Source organism: Pongo pygmaeus, chromosome 7 (assembly GCF_028885625.2).
Source record: "Pongo pygmaeus isolate AG05252 chromosome 7, NHGRI_mPonPyg2-v2.0_pri, whole genome shotgun sequence".
NCBI classification, from domain to species: domain Eukaryota; kingdom Metazoa; phylum Chordata; class Mammalia; order Primates; family Hominidae; genus Pongo; species Pongo pygmaeus.
The window spans coordinates 63,128,766-63,154,890 of record NC_072380.2 but is presented as its reverse complement, the minus strand read 5'-3'; the positions used below and the strand labels follow the sequence as shown (position 1 = coordinate 63,154,890).

The 26,125-nt window shown below is 36.5% G+C and overlaps 1 protein-coding gene across 3 annotated transcripts in view; it reads left to right on the top strand.

Moving 5' to 3' along the window:
- PXDNL (peroxidasin like) overlaps positions 1–26,125 on the top strand; it is a 516,310-nt gene that overhangs the window by 359,207 nt on the left and 130,978 nt on the right. For all 3 annotated transcript variants that reach the window (XM_054497848.2, XM_054497849.2, XM_054497850.2), the window contains exons 7-10: positions 471–640; positions 3,289–3,406; positions 17,979–18,148; positions 21,675–21,941. In XM_054497848.2, coding sequence (XP_054353823.2) covers positions 471–640; positions 3,289–3,406; positions 17,979–18,148; positions 21,675–21,941 — 725 coding nt within the window. The remainder of the gene's footprint in view (positions 1–470; positions 641–3,288; positions 3,407–17,978; positions 18,149–21,674; positions 21,942–26,125) is intronic.

Below are 26,125 nucleotides of genomic sequence, written 5' to 3'. Positions count from 1 at the left end.
TTTATCTTTGGAGAGGGAGCCTAGCTAGAATGCCCAGACTGGTCTCAAACTCCTGGCCTTAAGTGATCCTTTTGCCTAGGCCTCCCAAAGCACTTGAATTACAGGTGTGAGCCACTGCACCTGGCTATACTTACAGTTTTAATTCTACATTTCTCTGAAAAAAATAAGGATTCACTTCACCTCACAATTATTTATTTATAATAGACATAGTGCACATTAAGGGAAAGCCGCTTTTCCAGTTTTAAAATGGCTTCTCAAAAACATGGTTAATTTGAAAATGTGTCTACTCTGTGCAAGATATGCAATGAGTTAACTGATTCTTAAAATCTGTTTATTGGTTAATAGAATCCTGGAGTCAAAAATGTAACAGACAAGGTAAATCAGGGGAAATTAAATATTACCACTCAAAAGATTCATCATAGAAATTAATAGTCCCTTTTAACAGTTGTACTTCTTGCCTGCATGCCTAGGCGTCTGGATTCCAACGCCCTGGTTTGTGACTGTGATCTGATGTGGCTGGGGGAGCTCTTACAAGGCTTTGCCCAACACGGCCACACCGAGGCTGCAGCTACCTGTGACTATCCCAGGAGACTCCATGGGCGTGCAGTTGCTTCAGTAACAATAGAGGAATTCAATTGCCGTACGTAAATTTCAATGTGTGTATAAGATAGAAATGTCTCTCATTTGCTCTCTTTTTGTAAAGGTTTATTATATAATATTGCATTTTAGAAGAACGTGTTATCAGAAAGTGTTTTTAAGGAATGTGGTAAAAGTATGGCCAATTTCCTTTCCATCATCTGCATTTTCATTTAAAGAAGGTTTTATCAACATAAAATTAAGAGCTGAGAGAGTCTTTGAGGAACATTTAATCTAATTTCCATAATTTCAGAGGAGAAATATTGAGAAAACTGATTTTCAACAAGGTCACCAGAAGTGGTGTCCAACATTAAAATCTCCACTTATTCCTTGGTATGACTTAGTGTTAATAATCAGTAATTTAGGGGTTTCAACTTTAAATCAAATAATTGCTAATATTCATTGCTGAGAAAGCCCCTCAACAAATCCAGTAATTGATTTTTTAAATGTATAATGGGACCATGAATATGACTAAAATAATGAAAATCAGTTTTACCATCTCTTTGTACATTTTTAAATAATGGAAACCTTGGATTTAATAAGCATATGGTTATATTCTGACAACCTTACTAAAGCAATAAGCGTTACCTAAATAATTTATTACAGCTGCTTACAATATTATTTGATTTTCATTTAAAGCTTTTCATGTGAATATAAGAATATATCTCTATGTATCTCCATTCCTATATTTCGGTTTAAATAGAAATAAATGAATACCTTCGTGTGTGTGCGTGCGTGTGTGTGATAATTCAGTGTCTTGGAGATTTACTCAATGACTGCTGTAATTACAGCAAAAATTTGCTTTCCACTCCCTCACTGGCAAGCCATTTTTTGAATTTCTCTAAACAAGTAATTAAAAATCATATCAATATAATTAATTTATATTCAAATTGAGAAGAAAATTGACGTGGTCTTTACTGCCCAAAAATTCTCAAGCTTGTTCATAGCTCCCATCTTTACTACTAACTTCCAGTTCAAACCACAGTCAAATTTGGCTGGATTGCTTCACATCTTAACTGATATCTCAGCTTTCATTTTTCTTGCTCCTTTATGTTTAGGAAAATTGTTTAAAAACACATCTTATTACATCATTTCTTTACCCATAATCCTTATGTAGGTTCCTACCTTAAAATAAAGCACACAATTCTTAACGTGGTTGATTCTTTTTGTACGGTCCTTCCTGGCTACACTCTGCTCCTCCAGTCACTTACTCTTTTTTTTTTTTTTTAAATTATACATTAAGTTTTAGGGTACATGTGCCCAACATGCAGGTTAGTTACATATGTATACATGTGCCATGTTGGTGTGCTGCACCCATTAACTTGTCATTTAACATTAGGTATATCTCCTAATGCTATCCCTCCAGTCACTTACTCTTTTCTCAGTGTCGTAGCCAACTCAGTGTTCTCCATTCTTGGAAGTTCTTAAGCCTTTCTTCAACCCAAGGCCTTTTTACATGCTATCTTTCCTGCATACAGTATTCTGATTCTACTTCTTTTAATGGTCCTCCTCTTAAATATGAATTACATGGAAAGCCTTCATTTAAACCCCATTCCCACTGACCTACCTATCCCTCCATACTGAATCAGGTCCCTTTTTATAATCCATCAAAACATCGTTTATTTTCCATCTAAGCATTTGCCGCATATGTTTATATGTATTTGTGTGTGTGTGTGTGTGTGTGTGTTTTCTACTGCTTCAATGAAACTGTAAACCCCTTGGTACAGAGACCTTGTCTATTTTGAACACTGCTTCATCACTTGTCCTAGCGCCTTGTCTGGCACATAACTGATGTTGAATTATTTTTTTTTAATTATACAAATGAATAAAATCATTTATCTAAAAAGAATAAAGCCAAGATATTAATTATATGGACTTTTAATGAAGTAAGCAAGATTACTAAAGATCTACGGAATGTTCTACAGATATAATAGTCACGGTTAATGACAGGAAATTTCAGATAAGGCACTTATAAAAGGAAGAGTTTTATTATTTAGAAAGGTTTAAAGAGAATTAGGTGAAACTATAGAAAACTAAAAGTCCCTTTTGTACATTGTTCTTTATAATTTAAGTTCAATAATATTACCTGATTCATTACAAAATCAGTCACTCCATCTTCTTATTAAAATAATTTAAGTGTTTTCATGTTTTACCACTCAATTATTATTGGAAGATGTAATCATTCATTTATATAGATAAGAATTTTGCTCAACCAGTTTTGAGGTCTAGACTTATCACTTGTAAATTGTGTAAAGTGGGTGGTTGGGTGCTTAGATGGCTAATTGTCTAGGAAGAGTGCCTGCAAAACTGCAAGCTCAGTTTAAGTACTTGGTTTGAAAAATTGACCCATAAAATCAAACTCCTTCCATAAATATGGTTGTATTGAGCTCCTAGAAATAAAAGCACAGGAAAATTTACTTAATTTACTTCATTGGAGATCCCTTTGTGCAGTGAATCTTTCAAACTTCTAAAGTATAGGTCAAATATATGTCTAATCTCTAACCTGGTACATGTATTACTGGGTAGATGCAGTTCGATGTGTAAAACTTTAATGTAGAAATAAATTTAAATTGCCTATATCTCTTTCTCAGCATCTTGGAAGGCCATAATTTTGTATCTTTGAAAACTATGTTGATAATTCTTTTGTTGCAGAGAGCCCCCGAATTACTTTTGAGCCCCAGGATGTGGAGGTACCATCAGGAAATACTGTCTACTTCACCTGCCGGGCAGAAGGAAACCCCAAACCTGAGATTATTTGGATACACAACAAGTAAATACTGAACATGGACATGGGTTGTGATTCTCTTTCTGATTCCAGCAATCTTTTTAACTCAATTTAACTCCTTTATCTAGAGAAGAAATTACTAAATTTTTCAGAGTTTCTTAAAGATAAAATGCGTTTTAACTTTTATCTTTTGACTTGCTCAAGCTACGTTAAGGCCTTTTTCTTAAAACTTATACATTTCCGGCCGGGCGCCGTGGCTCACGCCTGTAATCCCAGCACTTTGGGTGGCCTAGGTGGGCGGATCACGAGGTCAGGAGATTGAGACCATCCTGCCTAACACGGTGAAACCCTGTCTCTACTAAAAATACAAAAAGTTAGCTGGGCGTGGTGGCGAGCACCTGTAGTCCCAGCTACTTGGGAGGCTGAAGCAGGAGAATGGCGTGAACCTGGGAGGCGGAGCTTGCAGTGAGCTGAGATTGTGCCACTGCACTCCAGCCTGGGCGACAGAGCAAGACCCCGTCTCAAAAAAAAAAAAAAAAAAAAAAAATTACACATTTCCAGACCTCAGTGATTCTGAAACTGACTAAAATAATTCTGTGTTATTTCTAGAAGGAAATGTTGGGATTAATAACAAACTAGTTTGTTTTAAAGCTGAATATAATTTGATACAGCCACATCTAAGTTATTTCAGATTTAAACTGATACTTCATATTTGACATTGCAACTTTCCTATGGTAAATCAGTATAGGATTATTTAAGCAAACTGGCAAAAATGACATGCAAAATTATTTAAATGGCTAGTCATTTATTTTATGCTCATGGTACTGTTTGATAAAACATAAAACCAATGAGTCCAAAAACTTGTGAGTATAAAATTAAATAGTAATAACAAATGTTAAAAAAGTTAAATGTGATCACCATTCTAACTGGCATGAGATGATATCTCATTGCAGTTTTGATTTGCTTTTCTCTAATGACCAGTGATGATGAGCTTTTTTTCATGTTTGTTGGCTGCATAAATGTCTTCTTTTGAGAAGTGTCTGTTCATATCCTTTGCTCACTTTTTGATTTTTTTTTTTTTTGTAAATTTGTTTAAGTTCCTCATAGATTCTGGATATTAGCCCTTTGTCAGATGGATAGATTGCAAAAATCTTCTCCCATTCTGTAGGTTGCCTGTTCACTCTGATGATAGTTTTTTTTGCTGTGCAGAAGCTCTTTAGTTTAACTAGATCCCATTTGTTAATTTTGGCTTTTGTTGCCATTGCTTTTCATGTTTTAGCCTTGAAGTCTTTGCCCATGCCTATGTCCTGAATGGTATTGCCTAGCTTTTCTTCTAGGGTTTTTATGGTTGTAGGTCTTACGTTTAAGTCTTTAATCCATCTTGAGTTAATTTTTGTATAAGGTGTAAGGAAGGCATCCAGTTTCAGCTTTCTGCATATGGCTAGCCAGTTTTCCCAATACCGTTTATTAAATAGAGAATCCTTTCCCCCTTGCTTGTTTTTGTCAGGTTTGTCAAAGATCAGATGTTTGTAGATATATGGCACTGTTTCTGAGGCCTCTGTTCTGTTCCACTGGTCTGTATATCTGTTTTAAAACTGAACTGGTAGTTAACATAAAATAGAAACATAAAGTGCACTATATACCTAATACAATTCAATGATAGCACTTGGACAATTATATTATCTTTAGTTATGATAATGATAATTACCATGGTTTTCATGTGTTCCTTCCATTCTTGCACAGACTTTCACTGATTTTCTTTTGTCGCGTGTATAATCAACTCTGATTTTTCTTGCTTGTCTGTATAAAACATTCTAAAATATATTATACAATTTTTTTGCTCTTTGTATATAATTTGGATTTATAATTGTAGCCAGAAACTCAGCCATGTGTTTTAAATTCTTGTAAAAAGTCTAGTAAGTGTAGGTTAAAAATAGCTTGTATAGAAGGCAATTATGAATACTATTAAATCTGGAAAGTAGCCCACGAGAAAGACTTCAATTGATAGAAGTGTTCAATTTATTTCCATCTTTAGATTGCTCAAGTGCACTTGAGAAACAGAAATCACTGCTTGTAATGTCTTAAAACTGCTTTTTCTGCTTTCTTTCAATTTAAATTTTAAAATGATGTGTTCAGGGTTACAAAGATACTCACTAGTATTTAGAAAGAAACAAGTGAAAAAATCACATTACCTGTTTTAACTTATGACATAAAAGTTTCAAATATAGTGACTAAAGAAGCTAAGATGTGTTTGAAAGGAAAACAAAGAAATCTAAAAAGAAAGAATAGAATAAAGAAAAGTATCGGTAAAAATGTCTGTTAAAATGTTAATCATTTTATATCAAAAAATTAAAGATGAAAGAGAAGAGTTTATGACAAGAAATGTTTAACATGAGCAACTATTAACTTACTGATTACTTATTGTTGAGTATTTTTTATAGAAAGATAATATATATCCTGAAAGTGCGTGGAGCATAAAGTGTGGTATAGCAAATTATTTTAAACAAACATCTGTTCAACATGAACCAGGCTAAGAAAAAAATACCCCAACTCAGAAGCTACCCATGTTTTCTTTCATTATCATTATCCTTTTCTACTCCCCTGGAGAGGATCTGGATTTAGGGTCCTTAGAGGAGTGGATTAAAAACTGATTAGACACAACCAGAGGTAGAATTGGAGGATTAGAAAGTAGGTATGTGGGAATAACCAGATTTAAGTGTGGTTAAGAGACATGGAGACTACAATGCAAAGATCTAGTGTCTATCCAGTAGGAGTTCCAGAAAGACAGGTAGGAAAGAATGAGCTAAAGGCAACATTTGAAAAGGTAATGATAGAATTATCCAGAAATAAAAAAATCGGAAAATTTCAGAATGAGAATTATATTGATTCCAAAATAGGATTTAAAAAATAAATCTATACTCTTCATTGTGATCACAACATTGAAAGTCAGAGACAAAATCTTTCATTCCCAAGTAATTTGCAGATTACCTTCAAATGTACAGCAGTTATGTTTGTGGTAAACTTTACGTCAGACAGAAGACAATGAAATATATTTAGGGTGTTAAGGAAAAATAACTGATTTCCTTCAGTTTTACATCCAGCTAAATTATCTTACAAGGTAAAATAAAAACATTTTTAGGCAAAGAATAGAGCTTTATTCAGGAGTATTTGCTGAAAGAACTACAAGTAGATGTGTTTCAGTAAGTAGGAGTTTGATCCAGTAAGAAAGATGTGATTTGCAAAAAGCAAAGTTGAACAAAGAAAGTTTTAAACATGTTGATAAATATGAATACACTTAGATTATTAAATTAAGGACTGAACAACTTTAAAGTAAGAAAAAAGTAGAACGTTAGACAATATTAATAGAAGAGTTATAAGGAGAGAGAACATAGTTAAATTATTTTACATCTCTCATTTTTGAGGTGAAGAGTGATACTGTGAATTCTGTTAAGTCAGGAGTGCATATTAACAATTAAGATGGAATACTAACAAATAGATCCTTCCAGACTAGGAGAAGAAAAAAGTGGATAAAGAAAACTGGATCAATCCACAAAAGGGAAGCGGGGATGGATTAAAAAGGCAGAGAAAAGGCTTGGGAAAGAGAAAATATAAAATAACTCATCAGAAATAAATTTAAATACATTAGTGAAGACAATAAATAGTCTATTGGAAGACATAATATTGAATTTTAAAATCCAGCTATATGCTATTTATAAGAGGCGTATCTGAAACATTATGACACTGAGAGGTGGAAAGTCGATAGGTAAACAAATATATCAACCAAGTTATACTGATCAAGATAAGGATGATGTAAGACTATTATAGTGTAATCACATATCATTAGTTCATACTTAATGATAAAAGATGTAATTCATCTGAATTTAAAATTCATGAACCTTTATATACCTAACAAAATAGCTGCTGAAGAATAAAACAAGATTGAGAGAATTATAGGGATATATTTACGCAAATCCAATTATAGCAAGAAATTTTAATACTGCTTTCCCAGAAATATTAGGAACAAAAATTAGTAGCAATATCTAAATATAGCTTAAAACACTGATGATATCTACTACACACAAATCTAAACCATACTATATTTTCAATAAGTTATAGAACACTTATCAAGATTGATCACATGCAAAGATACAAAATCTCAACTCATAGCCAAGAATCAATTTCATAAAAATCCCTTGCTTTTAGTACAATTTAAACAAATTTTAGAAAACAGCCATTTGTCCAGATAATTTTAGAGATTCTTTACATTTCTCAGTAGGAAAATGAAATGATTACCAGCACTTAATAAGTAGTTTTAGAATAACTGAATAGATTCAAAGATGAGAGAAACCTGCCAGGCTGAAGAAAGAATAATTAAAAGCTCAGAATGAAGGTTAGTTTCAGGAAAGTGTGTAGAGCAAATTTGTGAGAATTAAGGTTTTACCTTGGGGAGAAATAGAAAAAGATTGCATAATAATGGCAAAACCAATGACTTGGGCTTTCAGTTTATAAACTTTGAGACCCATTAGAAGATGTTGAGCAAGACAATGACTTGATGAAAGAGATTGAAAAACAAACCACACTTTTCTATTTCTTTTTCAACTTTTATTGTAGATTCTGGAGGTACAAGTGCAGGTTTGTTACAAAAGTATATTACACGATGCTGAGGTTTGGAATATGACAGAACCATTACCCAAGAAGTGAGCACAGTAACAAATAGGTAGTTTTTCAACACTTATCTTCCTCCCTACCTCTCCATCATGTATTCCCCAGTGTCTAATGTTCCCATCTTTATGTCCATATGTACCCAACATTTAGTGCCCACTTACAAGTGGGAATATTTGTAAGTTTGCAGACTTACAATATTTAGCCCTCACTTACAATGAGAATATTTGTAAGTTTGTAAAGACAAACAGTATTTGTTTGTTGTCGTTGTTGTTCCTGCATTAGTTCACTTAGGATAATGGCCTTCAACTGCATTCAGGTTGTTGCAAAGGACATGATTCCATTCTTTTTTATGGCTGCATAGTATTCCAAGGTGTGTATGTAGTACATTTTCTTTATCCAGTCCACCATTGATAGGAACCTGTGTTGATTCTATGTTTTTTCTATTGCTAATAGTGCTGTAATTAACATATGGACACATGGGTCTTTTTGGTAGAAGGATTTATTTTTCTTTGGGTATCCAGTAATGGGGTTGCTGTGTTGGATGGTAGCTCAACTTTTACTTCTTTGAGAAATCTTCAAGCTGCTCTCTGCAGTGGCTGAACTAATCTACATTTCCAATAGTGTGGAAGCATTAGCTTTTCTCTGCAGCCCCAACAAGACCTGTTATTTTTTGACTTTTTAATGAAAGCCATTCTGACGGGTGCTAGATGGCATATTATTGTGGTTTTGATTTGCATTTCTCTGATGATCTGTGATAATGAACATTTTTTTTCACAAGTTTGTTGGCTGCCTGTATGCCTTCCTGTGAGAAGTGTCTGTTCTCATACTTTGCCCGCTTATTAATAGGGTTATTTGTGTTTTGTTTGTTGATTTGTTTAAGTTCCTTGTAGATTCAGGATATTAGGCTTTTGTCAGATGTGTAGTTTGTGGATACTTTCTCCCAGACTGTAAGTTGTCTATTTACTCTGTTGATAGTTTATCTTGCTGTGCAAAAGCTCTTTAGTTTAATTAGGTCCCACTTGTCAATTTTTGTTTTCATTGCAATTGCTTTGAGGACTTAGCCATAAATTCTTTGCCAAGACTGATGTTGAGAAGTGTATTTCTTAGGTTTTCTTCTAAAATTTTTACAGTTTGAGGTCTCATATTTAAGTCTTTAATCCATCCTGAGTTGATTTTTGTATATGATGATATATAGGGGTCTCGTTTCATCTTTCTGCATATGGATAGCCAGTTCTCCCAGCACCATTTATTGAATAGGGAATTCTTTTCCATTGCTTAGTTTGGTTGACTTTGTTGAAGATCAGATGGCTGTAGAGGTGCAATTTTATTTCTGGGTTCTCTATGCTCTTCTGTTTGTCTATGTTTCTGTTTTTGTACTAGCACCAAGTTTTGTTTAGTGTAGCCTTGTAGAATAGTTTGATGTTGGATAATGTGAGGCTTCCAGCTTTGTTCTTTTTGCTTAGAATTGCTTTGGCTACTCAGGCTCTTTTTCTGTTTCATATGAATTTTAGAATAGGTTTTTTTTTTCTACATCTGTGAAAAATGACATTGGTAGTTTGATAGGAATTGCATTGAATTTGTAAATTGCCTTGGGCAGTATGGCCATTTGAACAATATTGATTCTTCCAATTTATGAGCATTAAATGCTTTCTTATTTATTGGTGTCATCTGTGGTTTCTTTCAACAATGTTTTGTAGTTCTCCTTGTAGCAATATTTCACTTACTTGGTTAGATGTAGTTCTAGATATTTTTTCTTTTTGTGGCTATTGTAAGTGAGATTACATATTTGATGTGGCTCTCAGCTTGAACATTATTGGTGTACAGAAATGCTACTATTTTTTACACATTGATTTTGTATCCTGAAAATTTACTGAAGTCCTTTATCAGTTCTAGGAGGCTTTGGTGGAGTGTTTAGGGTTTTCATGGTATAGAATCATATTATCAGCAAATAGAGATAGTTTGACTTTCCTTCTATTTGGATATCATTTATTTCTTTCTCTTACCTGATTGCTCTGTCTAGGACTTCCAGTACTATGTTGAATAGGTATGGTGAAAGTGGACATCCTTGTCTTGTTTTGGTTCTCAAGGGGAATGCTTCCAGCTTTTGCCCATTCAGTATGATATTGGCTGTGGGTTTGTAATTGATGGCTCTTATTATTTTGAGGTATGTTCCTTTGATGCCTAGTTTGTTGAGGTTTTTTTTTTTTTATCATGAAGGAATGTTGGATTTTATAGAAAGCTTTCTCCACATCTACTGAGATGATCATATAATTTTTTAAAATTCTGTTTATGTGGTGAATGACGTGTTGATTTGCATATGTTGAACCAACTTTGTATCTCAGGAATAAAGCCTACTTGGTCATGATAAATTAACTTTCTGATGTACTGCTGGATTCAGTTTGCTAGCATTTTGTTGAGGATTTTGGGATTTATGTTTGTCAGGGATACTGGCCCATGGTTTCCTTTTTTGTTGTGTCTCTGCCAGATTTTAGTATCAGGATGATATTCACTTCATAGAATGAGCTAGGGAGGATCCTTCTTCCTTGATTTTTTAGAATAGGTTCAGTAGAATTGGCACAAGCTCTTCTCTGTATGTCAGGTAAAATTTGGCTGTGACTCCATGTAGTCCAAGCCTTTTTTGATTGGTAGGATTTTTATTACAGATTCAATTTCAAAACTCATTATCATTATTATTGTTATTATTATACTTTAAGTTCTGGGATACATGTGCAGAACGTGCAGGTTTGTTACATAGGTATACACATGCCTTGGTGGTTTCTGCACCCATCAACATGTCATCTACATTCGGTATTTCTCCTAATGCTATCCCTCCGCTAGCTCCCCACCCCCCCGACAGACCCTGGTGTGTGATGTTCCCCTCCCTGTGCCCATGTATCAGAACTCATTATTTATCTATTCAGGGTTTCAGCTTCTTCCTGGTTTAATTTGGGAGGTTGTGTGTTTATGGGAGTTGTCCGTTTCCTCTTAATAGACTCTCTGGGTCTTTTGTATTTCTGTGGAAATTGTTGTAGTATCATTTTTGTCATTTCTGATTGTGCTTATTTGAAACATCTCTCTTTTTTTCTTTGTTAATCTAGCTAATGTTCTATCAATCCTCTTTATCCTTTCCAATAACCAACTTTTGGTTTCATTGATCTTTTGTATGGATCTTGTGTCTCAGTTTAATGTAGTTCTGCTCTGATTTTGGTTATTTTATTTTTAAAAATTGATTTTTAAAAAAATTAGAGATGGGGTCTCACTCTGTCACCCAGGCTAAATTGTAATGGTGCAATCATGGCTTACCGCAGCCTTGACCTCCCGGACTCAAACAATCATTCCACCTCAGGCTCCTGAGTAGCTGAGACTACAGGCACATGCCAGCACACCCAGCTAATATTTTCATTTTTTGTAGATATAGGGTCTTGCTACATTGCCTAGGCTGGTCTCAAACTCCTGGGCTCAAAAAGTCCTCCTGCCTCAGCCTCCCAAAGTGCTGGTATTACAGGCATGAGCCACTGTGCCCAGCCAGTTATATTTTTTCTTCTGCTTCACTTTGGGGTTAGTTTATTTGAGTTTTTTTTTTTAGTTCCTCTAGATTGTTGATTTGAGTTCTTTCTTAACTTCGTCATGTAGGCTTTTAGCTTTATAAACTCTCCTCTTAACATTGCTTTTGCTGCATTCCAGAGATTTTGGTATGTTATGTTTCTATTTTAATGAATTTCAAAGAATTTTTTGATTTGTTTTAATTTTGTTGTTTACCCAAAAGTCATTCAGGATTAAGCTGTTTAATTTCCATATTTTGAGAGATATTCTTGGTGTTCATTTTTTATTTTTATTACATTGTGTCTGAGAGTATGGTTGGTATGATTTTGATGTTTTTGCATTTATTGAGACTTGCTTTATGGCTAAGTACATGGTCATCTTCCATGTATAGATGAGAAGAATGTATATTCTGTTATTATTGGATAAAGTGTTCTGTAGCTATCTATCAAGTCTGTTGGTCAAGTGTCAAATTTAAGTTCAGAATTTCTTTGCCTTCTTGTTGAATTGAACTAATTATTATTATGTTGTGCCCTTATTTGTCCTTTTTTTTATAATTGGTGGTTTAAAGTCTATTTTATCTTATATAAGAATAGCAACCTCCTACCCTTTTTTGTTTTCCAATTACATGAGAGATCTTTCTCCATCCTTTTACTTTGAGCCTTTGAGTGTCATTATATGTGAGATGCGTCTGTTGAAGATAGCAAAAGTTTGGGTCTTTTTAAAAATCCAACTTGCCACTCTGTGCCTTTTTAATGGACCATTTAGACTATTTACATTCAAGGTTAATATTGATATGTGATGTTTTGATCTTCTTGTTTAGCTGGTTGTTTGGTAGGCTTGACTGTGTAGTTGCTTTATAGGGTCTATCTATGGAGTATGTACTTAAATATGTCTTGGTGATGGTAGGCATCATTCTTTTGTTTCCATGTTTAGAACTCCCTTAAGTTCCTCTTATAAGGCTGTTCTAGTGTTAACCAATTCTCTTAACATTTGCTTGTCTGGGAAGAATTTTATTTATTCTTCACTTATAAAGTTTAGTTTGGCTGGATATGAAATTCTTGGTTGGAATTTCTTTTCTTTAAGCATTTTGAGAAAAGGTCCCCAATCTCTTCTGGCTTGCAAGGTTTCTGCTGAGAAGTCTGCTGTTAGCCCCTATGGGGCTCCCTTTGTAAGAAATCTAACCCTTTTTTCTAGCTTCCTTTAAGGTTTTTTTTTCATGTTGACCTCACAGAATCTGATGACTATGTGTCCTGGAGGCATCTTGTGTAATATCTCCCAGAAATTCTCTGAATTTCTTGAATTTGCATGCTGATGTCTCTAGCAATATTGGGGAAATTTTTGTGGACTATATTCTCAGATATGTTTTCCCAGTTGTTTACTCTTCTTCATTTTCTCTCAGGAATGCCAATGAATTGTAGGTTTGGTCTCCTTATGTAATCCCACATTTCTCAGAGATTTTATTCCTTCTTTTTAATTCTTTTTTCTCTCTTTTTGTCTGACTGGGTTGATTCGAAGAACCAGTTTTTGAGCTCTGAGACTCTTGCCTCAGCTTGGTCTGTTCTGTTGTTAATGCTTCTAACTGTATTATGAAATTCCTGTAGTGATTTTTTCAATTCCAGTTCAATTTGGTTCTTTCTTAAAACGTCTACATTATCTTTCAACTATTGAGTCATTTTATTGGCTTCCTTGGATTAGGTTTCAACTTTCTCCTTATCTCATTGAACTTCCTTGCCATCCAGATTCTGAATTCTATGTCTGTCATTTCAGCCATTTCAATCTGGTTAGAATCCATTGCTGGGGAGTCAGTACAGTCATTTGGAAGTAATAAGATGCTCTGACTTTTTTAATTGCCTGAGTTCTTACACTGATTCTTGCTCATTTGAGAGGGCTGGTGTTCCTTTATCTCTTTGAAGTTGCTGTCAGTTGTATGGGGCTTTTTGTTTTTATGTTATTTCCCTTGAGGTTTTGACTGTGGTGTATGTTGAATATAGTTGATTGACTTTGCTTCTGTGTTCTTTCCGAATATCAAGGCCCTGTGTGGGAACTTAATTTGTGGCTAGATTTTTGCATTGTGTTTCATGGGTGATATGTGCTGAAAGAATTTTTGTTTGGTGGTGTATTTCAGGCTGCAATTCAGTAGATGGTGCTTAAGAGTAAGGGCTGACAGATAGACTCTTCCTCAGCTGTGCACTTCTTTTGTATTTCAGCTTATTCTTATTTGCTACAGTGCTCTGGGGGTGAGGGAGACAGGAAGTGAGAGATATACTTCCTTGCCAAGTCTATTCCTGGGCCTTGGAAGACCCTCCTCCAATCACTGTTGACACACCTACATTTTCTTAGGCCCAAAGGAGCCCTGACAGGCTGTGCTGCCCTCACTCTTAGGGGAAACCCGAGCCAAAGGATAGCTTATCAGGAGACTTGCAGCTCCCTAGGGGCCCACTGGTCCTCTGTGCTTTGTGATATGTCTGTGGGTGGTGTGTTTGTGTAGGAGGTCAATGGCAGAGGACCCCAGGCATGGTGGAGTTGTTTTGGCTATGCAGTTGGTGTAGTGCCCACGGCTTGGGTTTTTTGCCCAGAAGATGGCTACGGGGACTGCCCAGCCTGTGCTCCCTTGACTAGGTCTCCTGGTGGCTGCCCTCTAGCTTACTCGATCTGCTGGTTTTGTCCCAAGCCTTCTGCACCCAGATTGCTGGGCTGTCAGGTGTTTCAGGCCATGGAGCTCCCTCAGGCAGAGGCTGTGGCTAGCAGAAAGGCCACACCCTTCCCATAGTAGCCCTGTGGTGGGGAGGCACACCCAGCTCCTGTGCCAGAATACAAATCTGCATTTCACTCTTCTCAGTGTTCTGAGATTGGCATTTCCTCCTCTGCTCATCTCTAGTCACACATCTCAGCTTGATATCCTTCAGCTGTGTGCCTGGACCCTGGGAGGATGGGATTGGGCCTGTGGTTTTGTCCTTTAGCCCTTTGGGGTCTAGCACTGGCTGTGCTGGGGAGGCTGTAGTGCTCTCAGGCTGCTGGCAAAGCACTCAACCTGGGTAGTGGAGGCTGTGTTGTGTGCATGCTCTTATGGGAGCAGCAGGGTGGGGGCCTTGGGAGGGTCCAGAGACAAGGGAGCATGCAATCAGATTGGCCCCAGTCCTGTAGGAAAGGCAGCCCTGCTCTATCCCAGCCCAGCAGTCAGCAGGGGCTGGAGTGACTCAGAGCAAGATGGAGAGCCTTGGGGCATGGGAACCTATGGTCACATTTTGCTGGAGTTGCCCCACGTGTAAAACCTGGGCTCCATGCAGGCTCAAGCTCTGCCTCTGCCTTCTCTCCCACAGATCCTCCACCAATTAAAATGTCTATGGGGGTCGTGGGATCTCTTGGAGCTAAGATCCCAGAGGTCCATTGTGGGGGTGTGGTGCCCTGCAGTTTCCTTCACTCACTTCTTCTTTAGGACCTGATCAGGACTAGGAACGGGTCTTGGCACTTGGCGACTCTGTGCAGGCTTCCCAGCGTCCATCCTATTCAGCCTCAGTGGCTGTGTTTCCCCTCTAGCAACTCTCAGTGTTTTCCCTCAAAAGATCTGTTTAAAGTGTGATGGCTTTTTCAATATTTTGGCTTCTCTTAGTGGGAGAAGGTCTTCCTGGCTGCATCTAGTTGGCTGTCTTCCACACTTTTCGTAATGTTGAGGTTTAGCTATGGAAATTTAGGCCATTCTAAATGAATTCAAATTCTAGTAAACATGGTAAATATGATTGATAGTTCCAGTAGATTATAAGCAAACTTTACAACTATACTATAATTTGTGGTTGATGGTGGTTTTGTATATGGAAGATTTTTTTTTTTTTGAGACAGAGTCTCACTCTGTTGCCCAGGCTGGAGTTAAGTGGCACAATTATAGTTCACTGCAGGCTTGAACTTCTGAGCTCAAGCAATCCTCCTGCCTCAGCCTCCAAGTAGCTGGGACTACAGGCCTATGCCACCACATCTGGCTAATTTTTAGATTTTTTTGTAGAGACAGGGTCTCTCTGTGTTGCCTAGGCTTGTCTCAAGCTCCTGGCCTCAAGCAATCCTCCCACCTCAGCCTCCCATAGTGCTGGCATCACAGGTGTGAGTCACTGTGCATGACCATAGAAGATAGTTTTAAGTTGTGTGGTGATAACTTATTTGTCAATACTTCTGGTATCTAGCTACAGCACCTAGTTCTTAGAAAGCACTTAACAAATGATTGTTGTAATGAAACACCTTAATAGAAGTTATTTATATGTCTTCATTAAATCAAATATGTTTATTTGTACCTTTTCAAGGAAAAATAGAATATATTCACATATATTCTACCTCTGCAAACCTTTGTGTTTTTACACATGATTACGATTTGCATCAAACTGACAATGTGAATGGAATATATTGAAACATGAAGACTTTGATTTTTTGGGAAAGAACACCATGATTCATGAGCAAACAAGTTTTATGAGCATAACGAAGAGGTTATGGACAAAGAGGGAAATTACTAGGAAAAGGAATGATGCATTTTGAATTTATGGGTGTGATGTGCTACTGCCTGTTTTATATCATTTTTAGTATAATGAATCTTGGTGAATTCTATTGCATTGTGTAGCCAGATGATAGATAGCACATACACATCTGGTAGCCTTTGAAATTTTGGGCTACAAAGTTTTGGAACAAAATTCCAGGAACTTAAATCACCTTCTGAAAAATGTGATTTCGTCATTTGTCATATTCGTTTGCAAGTAGTCTTATTTGGGTTCAGTGTTAGATAATTTTAGAATTGCATTTAAAATAATTAAATTGCTTAATACTAAATGAACCCCTTGAATGGGGAACTTTAAGAAAAAATATTATTTCCTGAACTCCCGACCTCAGGCGATCTGCCTGCCTCAGCCTCCCAAAGTGCTAGGATTACAGGCATGAGGCACTGCACCCGGCCTTGAAAAAACATTCTTTCTGATGTTCGTTTCATGCTACTTACACTGAGAAACTTCGCAGGTGATATGGATAGGAGCATCCAGTTTCTTCTTTTCTTGCCTTTGTCTTGCATTGCTGACTATTCAAAAGCATGCCTGTTTTTTGTGAAACTAGTCTGTTCAAAAACTCGAATTTGTTTTTTGGCTAATTGGTACTTCTTCTTCACATTGGGCTTTTCTCACCCAATGGCTGAAGAAGATCAGATTGTCTCCATCTTTCCTGTCTTCACTCTGTGATTCTGCTCTAAAACATAAAAGTCAAATATGGCCGTTGTCTGTTTCTTTCTTATCTTTCACGACAAACATGGTTAGATAAGAATGACGATTTATTCATCTCTTTAACAAGCTTTACTGTTTTTACCTATGTGGGAATAGGTTGTTATTCTTTAGTGTGGGTACATTTTGAAATTAGTGGGAAAATGTCTACCTGTCTTTATAAAACAAATACATGAGTTAAAGGGAGAACTATGGAATTCTCCTAATGGACTTTTTCTTTCTCTGGGAATGATGTTTTTGTGGGTGACACCTAGTCAGTGTTTAGAAAATATGTATTGAGTGATGAAGATGGAGGAGAGTAGGTTTCCTTTATCTATGCCTAACACGTTCATTAGTACTAAGCATACACATGTGAAAATCTATATACCTTCTCATACATAATCATTAAATATTTTTAAAGGAAAAAAATCTTGGCCAGAAAAAAAATCTGTAAAAATTTCTAACATATGTTTCTGTGTCAGTAGCTTTGCATTTATTGTTAAAAATAACTTATGCAGGCACTCCCTTTCTTATGATTATTGATGTGATATGGTGTTGCACATCTGAACCTACTTGCACTCAATGGATTATGCACTTAATTGATAAATGGGACTTTTCTAGTATATCCAAATGGTGCACATCAGAGAAGGGGGCCTAATATTCAACAACTTGGTAGATTAGGTGTGTTATTTATTGCTCAGTCATATAATTATACTTGGCTTTGAGCCCGTGCTGGTTTGAATAGGAATATTTCTTTTACACTTTAACAAAATATGAAAGAATACTGAATGACTCATGGAAGGAGGTAAAAGGATTACATATTACCATCTGGTGATTTCTTTTCTGAAAAGTGGGCATTCAAATGTATAAAAATGTGCTGACGTGTCTGTCATACGGGAGCGCTTGCTTCAGTGTCTAAATTCATGCCACTCAGGAAAGGCAGAACATCTCAACCTCATTTCCCTCTATCAAATGTTGACTCAGAGCCTTTGTTCAGGGTGTAATCTTGAAAAAGGAAGACGATAACTAGGATTTAAAGTGAAATAATTAAAATTATTCAGATAAAATAAATTTAACTAATTGGGTAGACATGAAACATAGCTATATAGTACTATATTCTCAGTCTTGTTAAGAGTTTTAAACATGAATGGGATTAAATAATATACATGTATAATATATATTTCCAGCCACTCATTGGATTTGGAAGATGATACTCGACTTAATATGTTTGATGATGGCACGCTCATGATCCGAAACACCAGAGAGTCAGACCAAGGTGTCTATCAGTGCATGGCCAGAAATTCCGCCGGGGAAGCCAAGACACAGAGTGCCATGCTCAGATACTCCAGTCTTCCAGGTAAAACTATTATTTTCTAGTTCTATCAATTATCTGCACTGGAAAATGATCCAATACTGCTGCTTTACAGTATGTAATGCTTCAAAGTGAAACTATTCCCATTGGCTGTGAATTTTTAAATTTCGTTTTAGAGAAACTTGAATTTTTTCTCTTGAAGTTTATTTTAATTTCCTGCCTTAGTTCCTTTCTGGTACAGCACATTGTGGTTCCAAGACTTTTCTACTTTTGATTCCCTATCCAGCTATCCAGCATCCTTATGCAGAGTGAACCATTGTTACCTAGGCAGGAATATTACTCTTTTCAGAAATTCATTCAATCATTCATTCATCATGAATTAATCCAACACATATTTATTGAATGCCCACTGAGCTAGCTGTTGAAGATTGCATGGTTATCAACCACCTTCCTTATTCAACTTTCCAGGGGCTTTGCTTTGTCATAATTTCAGTGGCTTATGTAAACCAGACATAATGACTGCAACAAATTTTCATTAATAGCATGTTGACATGATGGAAATACATTGTCTCTCACCTTACTGAGACTATCATCTATTAGATGATAGCCATAATTCAAGAAATAAGTTTTATGATGTGTAAGGAGAGGGGAGAGAAGCATAAAGGACAGCTGTGTGCTGGTAAATGTTTGTAAATTGGCTCTGAGGAGCAGGGAGCCCTGACTTACAGCATTTGTCAGTATCTGTTGCATAAGTAATCTCACCATGGCTAATTCCTAGTTACTGAAATGATATCACTGAATGTGGATTTGGGAAGAGATGCACAGAAGTTCATCATAATAGAGCATTTCTATCGTGCAGACACAGTAGGCATAATAACCCTGAGACCGAAGATAATAATAAAATGTAGTAAAAAAAGGGATGAATTTGTTAGTTTTGATGTTAATAAAATTTATTTGATTGTAAGTTTATTTAGTTAAAATTTTAAGAATGGCTTAGTGTAGCAGTCAGCTTGCAGAATACTGAAAATTTGACAACTGGCTCTCCAGAGCCGGCTCCAGCCCATCCCAGTGGAGGGGAGCACTTGGAGCAGCAGCCTTGGAGAATTGCATTCACTCAAGTCTTCCCAAGAGCATTGACCTTTAAGTTGAAAGCAACAACAAGTGGGAGAGAGCCAGAGAAGTAGGATTGAAGCATCATTTTAGGAGAAGAGACAGCATAGGGAAGACAGAGCAAGGCACATTCAAGAGATGGAGATCCTGGAGCATACAGAGGAGAGGCTGGGAATGACACGAGATTTGGTGAGGTATAAAGTGGGGTCAGATCACTTAGGCTATTCATGACGCTACACTGAGATGATCAAAATTAGATTTTTCTTTTAGAAAAATGTCCCTGGCGGCATTTCAGAGAACAAACAGGAGGGCATTGTAAGATAGGCATGTCAGGATGAGGAAGTCAGCAGCAGCAATTGCCACAGGGCAGAAGAGAGCTGGTGGCGGCATGGATAGGGCAGTGGCAAAGTGAATGGAGGAAATTGCAGTGAATCAAGAGTTTTTCCAGGAGAAAAAGACACTCGAGTTAGTGTTTGATTGAATATGATAATTCCTCACATGGTTCCCAAGTAATTTCTTTAAAAAAATGTTTGTAGAGACAAGGTCTCACTCTGTCACCCAGGCTGGAGTGCAGTGGCATGATCATAGCTCACTGCAGACTGAAATTCCTGTCCTTAAGTGATCCTCCTGCCTAGGCCTCCCAAAGTGCTGGGATTACACCAAGTAATTTCTGATTGAAACACCACTGTCTCCTTCCAAAGCCTCCTTCCCTTCTGCCTCTAGGTCAAGTCTGACCCTGCACACAGGAGCATTTCTACTTTGAGAACATGACTTCCCCTTGATCCTTTCCTAATGTCCTCAATTCTCTTTTTAACTCTCTTTTGCCTGCCTAAAATGTGATGTTCCTTATAGCGCTGTCCTCCCCTCCCTTTCTCTAGTCCCCCGTGCCCTAATCGCAGTTTTTTCCTCTTCCGTCTGAGCTCTTCCCAAACCTTCAACTTTCATACTTCATGTAAAATTTATAGTCTTTATTGCTGAGATCCTTCCTGAGATTTCAATGGACATTGCCAGGACTTTCTTTTTATCTTCACATGTAAATCTTTACATCTCTCAAACATATTTGCCCACACAAACCCACAGCATTCTGTGTTTGCTATCTCTATTGGTATCATTACCCTCCTCCAGTAACCTCCGATTCACCCTCTAGTGCTACTCCTTCTTCCACAATTCTCTAAAAATTTAGTTCCAAGATGCATCAGATTATCTCCTTTTCCAGTTCTACTGTCACTCACTTCCTTCAGAACATTTATTTCAACTATTATAATAGCTTTCCCTAACCTCTTGCCAGAATGTTCTCCTATCACATTTACACCTAACTCTGAGACAATTCTTTCTGAGGCACGTTATGGTTTTACAGATGATGTGTTCTGTCCTCTGTTCATGCAGCTAGAGTAGGAGCACACAAGGAGGAGTGTGTTTGTTCATCTCTGTATCTTTCCAACATCCAGCGTGTTACTAATATACTTAAGACGTTCGATATTGTTAGGAATTAAATTAAACATTTATGGTTGAATTGGATTAATTTAATTTATTTCCACTTTCCAGAGTATGTTCATCTCAGGAATGGATGATCCCCTCTCCCCAAACTTAGAATCAGTCATTAGGCATTTTTAACACCTTAGCAAATATTTACTTTTTGCTTGAGATTCCCAGAAAAGAGAAACTCCTATGAATTTGTAAGAGTGGAACTCCTTATATGAAAGTCTAAATTTTCTATTTACATGGATACTTGATGAATCCATTTATAATATATTTAGCTGAAAGTAACTGAAAGCTTGGCTAGATATGGCTTAAATGCATAGCTTCTATGTGTGTGTGTTTGTGTGTGTGCATGTGTATTTTAATTGTATACCACAAGTAGGACAAGGGTAGTCTGTCACAGAGCTGCCACATTACCCCAGTGAGCCAATAATATTCTTCTTTCTGCTCTTAGATCTGCTTTGCACATAGGTTTCTTTATTCCTCATAATTTTCATCTCTTAATCACAAAGTGGCTCCTGTAAACCAAACGCATTCCTGCCCGAATTCCAGGTAGCAAACAGGAGGAAGAAATGACTACTTAGACTTAGCACTTTTATTTATTCCTGGTGACATGTGCCTAAACTGAGTTTTAAAAAAAGTGAGTATTCTTAAGAGGGAATGTTTAAACATTTAGCCCCTAAAATAAGGAATATGTATTGTGTAGGTGCTTCGCAGTATCTATAATATATCGTGATATCAAGGCAAGCAATCTTTTTAAAAAAGTATGTACTTACAGCAAATCCACATTTCATTATTTTAGATTTAATTCTCTGGGAATTAAATGTATATATATATATACATTTATATATATACATTTGTGTAATATTTTAGTTTAAAGGCGTTTTGAAAATGACAATAATCTTAAAACCACAATGCAGAATAAATAAATCTTCCTAACTGCTACTTGCTGGATTTTGTTTTGTTTCCCCTTTACCATCAGCCAAACCAAGCTTTGTAATCCAGCCTCAGGACACAGAGGTTTTAATTGGCACCAGCACAACTTTGGAATGTATGGCCACAGGCTACCCACACCCCCATATCACTTGGACCAGGGACAACGGATTGGAGCTGCATGGATCCAGGCACGTGGCAACGTCCAGTGGGCTTTACTTACAGAACATCACACAACAGGATCACGGTCGATTTACCTGTCACGCCAACAATAGCCACGGCTCTGTTCAAGCTGCAGCAAACATAATTGTACAAGGTATGGGAGCAGAAGGTCATGATTGAAATGTTCCTCCTGCCACACTCAGAAAATTATTTTTCAACTTAAATAATGTTATGTACATCAGTGGAGAGATATTTTTATTTGCCAATTATTTTTGACACAATAAGATTTTCAAAGCTAATCTGTTTCAAGTTAAAAGTTGTTTTTTTCTTTCCTACTTCAATTTTTATCCAAAGGTCAGAATCAACCATTAGCAACAAAAGAGATGGAGTCATTAATCTGGAAGGAAACTGTCAAGAGATATTTGTGCTTCAGAATATTTTACAGATACAGGAAAGACAGTACAGATATGAAAGTGAAAAGGCTGTGCCCTGTGTTCATAGTCACTTACCAAACTGTCTACTCAACAGAGCTTGAGGACATGCTGAAGGCTCCTACGAGGCCAGGCTGTGTAACAACAGCAATAATAAAACTATTCTGAATCCAGAAATTAATTTATATGCATGGGCATGCAATCGTGTTATAAAGAAGGCACATTCTTCTTTGTACTTTAATTCTCAGCCTGGGGTGGCCCCTTCCTTTCTGGTGTGTGTGCATGCATGTGTGTGTGTGTGTGTGGATGTGTTTGTGTGTGTGTGTGTGTCTGTGTGTGTGTGCATGTGTGCTTGCATGCCATCCTCCTGTAGGGTTAGAGTTTAGCAAACAGCAGAATATAAGTGCTATTGGAGTCATATCAAAGGTCCAGTTTTTTCTAAAATAGTTTTTCATCAGTTGACGAGAGTACAGTAATTTACATGATCCGTTTTAGGGGCTTCCTGATATCATGCATATTTTGATTGAGTTAAGTTTCATTATTTTAAGAGTTGCACAGGATGTTATCTACAAAAATGCTGAACCCTGTGAAACACAGAACAGAGAAAAATGGAAGTGGCCAGCCTAGTGCAGTGCCTGAGTTGGGAGGGCTTCAGAACAGTGAGGCCCAGTGGCCCCAAGAGTGGTCTTGGCCCCCACAAACACAAGGCTTCCTCCAGCCTAGGCTTCCTGCATTCAGAGAATGTTTTCTAAATTGAACTGTTTAGCATCAACTCCTTAAGTAGCAATAGATCAATACTTTTCTTTTTCCTATTTACATGTCTCAGGAAAAAAAAATTGTGTTTTTCCCTAGAACTGCTAATATCCCAAAAATACTTTCCTTTCTCTAACAAGAAGGCACAGAAATGAAATATTTTCTTGAGGTCTTTGGTAACTCCTGGGGGAAATTACTTTTAAAGGATCCAAACATTATTTTTAAACTTTTAATATGTTGAGATTGAAAAATGCCTTCAAAGAAATTGTGTTTGGGTTTTGTTTTGCTTACATCATTTTGTGTTCAATGTCTGTTTTTTAGAAACCTAATGCCTGATCACTTTCACACTTTAGTGGTTGCCTGTATTCCACACTGTGCTAGGCTTTTGTTTCTCAGCTTTTTCCATGTACTTCCTTCCTATGCTTCCATCTGCCCATCTGTGTCAATCATTGCTTAACAGAACTCTGGTAACCTTTACCATCCTGCCTATTTCTTCTACCACAATATGCTAATGATTTCTTGTTGCCAGTGAGTTTGCACTGAAATGGCCATCTGCTTGTCCTTTGTTATTTGTGACCATGTACTTTTGTCACTTTTGGATCTATGTGCCCAGATTTTTAATTGATTTTGAAATGGTCCATTAATCATTCTATACATTTATTTAAAAGGCTGATTTTATTTGCCTAATCATAGATTAAACATTTTAAGATGTATCCTTTTGTGTCATTTTAACAGGTTTCTATCCATGTTCTTGATCTTTTAACATCTGTTTAAACTGAGATCACAGTTACCCACAGATAAACTTCCTTTTTTAGACCGACTGGAGCAAATATAAATAATAAATAAAATGACACAAAAAAGCTTCAATGAAAGATATGAATCACAGTGTGGACATATAGGTAAAAAGGCCTATGGTTATCAACAGTGTAAATCAAAATGCTTTATGTGTGAGGCAGCACCTTAATGAGTAGCCAGAATCTTAGATTTTAATAAAATAGCAAAACACTTCATCTCGGCATGTGCTTTTTTAGCACTGGAAGTGGGACTCAGAAGGCCATCATTTTAAATGGAAAGTCCAAAGACATCAGCTTCATCATTCTTGTCTAATTATTCCACCTTCTCTGCCTGCTTTGATGATGTTCCTAATTTCTTCATCGACCTAGCAAGCTGCTCATTTTAGTGTTAGAAACAAATGTAAATTGACTATTTTCTTAAATGTTTTCTATACTTTGCTAAGATGTGGATCTTGGGTTCTGTTAAAAGTGAGAACACGTGAAGTTTAACAATTCTTTTCACACAGACTTGGCTAACTGTGAACTTTAATTATTATTAAAGTTATTAAATGTTAATATTTTAATAATTAAAATAAAATAAAATTTTAATATTTTAATAATTATTAAAGTTATTATTATTCAAAAGTTGAAATCAAATTTCCCAACACTAGAACCAGGACTACATTATTTCTCTTAACTACTACCATCTTTTGTTGTATAGCTCTTTTACTGTGTCATGAATCTATTTTTTAATGTAGAAATATTTTTGTTCTTTTTAAGTTGTTCCTAGTAATTTTGGGAGTTAGTGTAATGTTCTGGTAAGAACATCAGGCTGGGGGTTGAGTGGCCCAGATTCTCTCCTATCTTTTCTACTTATTAGTTCTGACTGAGAGAAATTCAATCCTACCTCCCACAGTCTGAATTTTCTCATCTGTGCAGTGAGGAGCCTGAGATTGCTGATTTGTGGGCTGTTTTCCAGCTTGACTTTTCTAGAACTCTATTACAAATAGCTTGCAGGCATTCCTGAGGGTTTCCATGAATTTGTGTGACTTGGAAATTTATTTTATACCATAGTTATTTAGTCCAGCACCTTACTTAGAATGGATGAAGACTTTAAAAAACTCTTTAGGACTTGCACACAGTATGAAACTTGCAACAAATACACTTTGCCAAATATTATTTACTTTATCATGTTTCTTGTATTTCCAGATGCAGGTGAAAAGAAGGGGGTAGTAGGAATTGTGCAAAAATCTAACAAGGCAGAGAAATGATTTGTGAAGTTGTCAAAGCATTTCAACCAAAGTGACTCCATCTTGAATGAGGGCTGGGTAAAATAAGGATGAGACCTGCTGGGCTGGATTCCTAGCAGGTTTGGGATTTTTAGTCACAGGATGAGATAGGAGGTTAGCACAATATACAGGGCACAAAGACCCTGCTGATAAAACAGGATGCAGTAAAGGAGCTGGCAAAAACCTGCCAAAACCAAGATGGTGATGACAGTGACCCCTGGTTGTTCTCACTGCTCATTATATGCTAATTATAATGCATTAGCATGTTACAAGACACTCCTACCAGCACCAGGACAGTTTACAAATGCCATGGCAATGTCACCTTTTATGGTCTAAAATGGGGAGGAACTCTAAGTTCTGGGAATTGCCCACCCCTTTCCAGAAAACTCGTAAATAATCCACCCCATGTTTAGCACATAATGGAGAAATAACTATAAGTATACTCAGCCCAGCAGTCTATACTGCTTCTCTGCCTGTGGAGTAGCCATTCTTTATTCCTTTACTTTCCTAATAAACCTGCTTTCACTTTACTCTATGGATTTGCCTCATATTCTTTCTTGCACAAAGTCCAAGAATCCTTTTTTGGGATTTGGATTGGGACCCCTTTCCAGTTACAAAGTCATCTGCGAAAGTTCTTTTGATCACTTAGGCGTTACTGGGGATCATTGCGCTCTTCTTAAATGGCCACATTGATTTATTTTTTTATTCAATCAAAGAGTCACGGACAGAATCCCTTTTCAGGAATGGCATATGCAGCTATTAGCTATTTCTTATTTATACAAAATCAATAATACAAAATCTGAATATTTGGAACTCTGAATTTTGACATAAATATGACTTTTTCTAAAGTATAATTTCAAGTGTTGTAGGAACATTTATCTTAAGGAGCTTATTTTTCTTTCTGAAATCGAAAGATCAACTCGTTTCAAATTTTATTGTGCATGTGAAAGTTTGGAGAAAACGGTTTTGTTAATAGTTTAAAGTACAATTTGTAGCTTTAAATATGTTTATCACATCTAGTAAAATGATAACCAATATGATTCAATCTTGGGAAACAGCTGCCATAAAATTTAGAAATGGTTTCTTCTCATT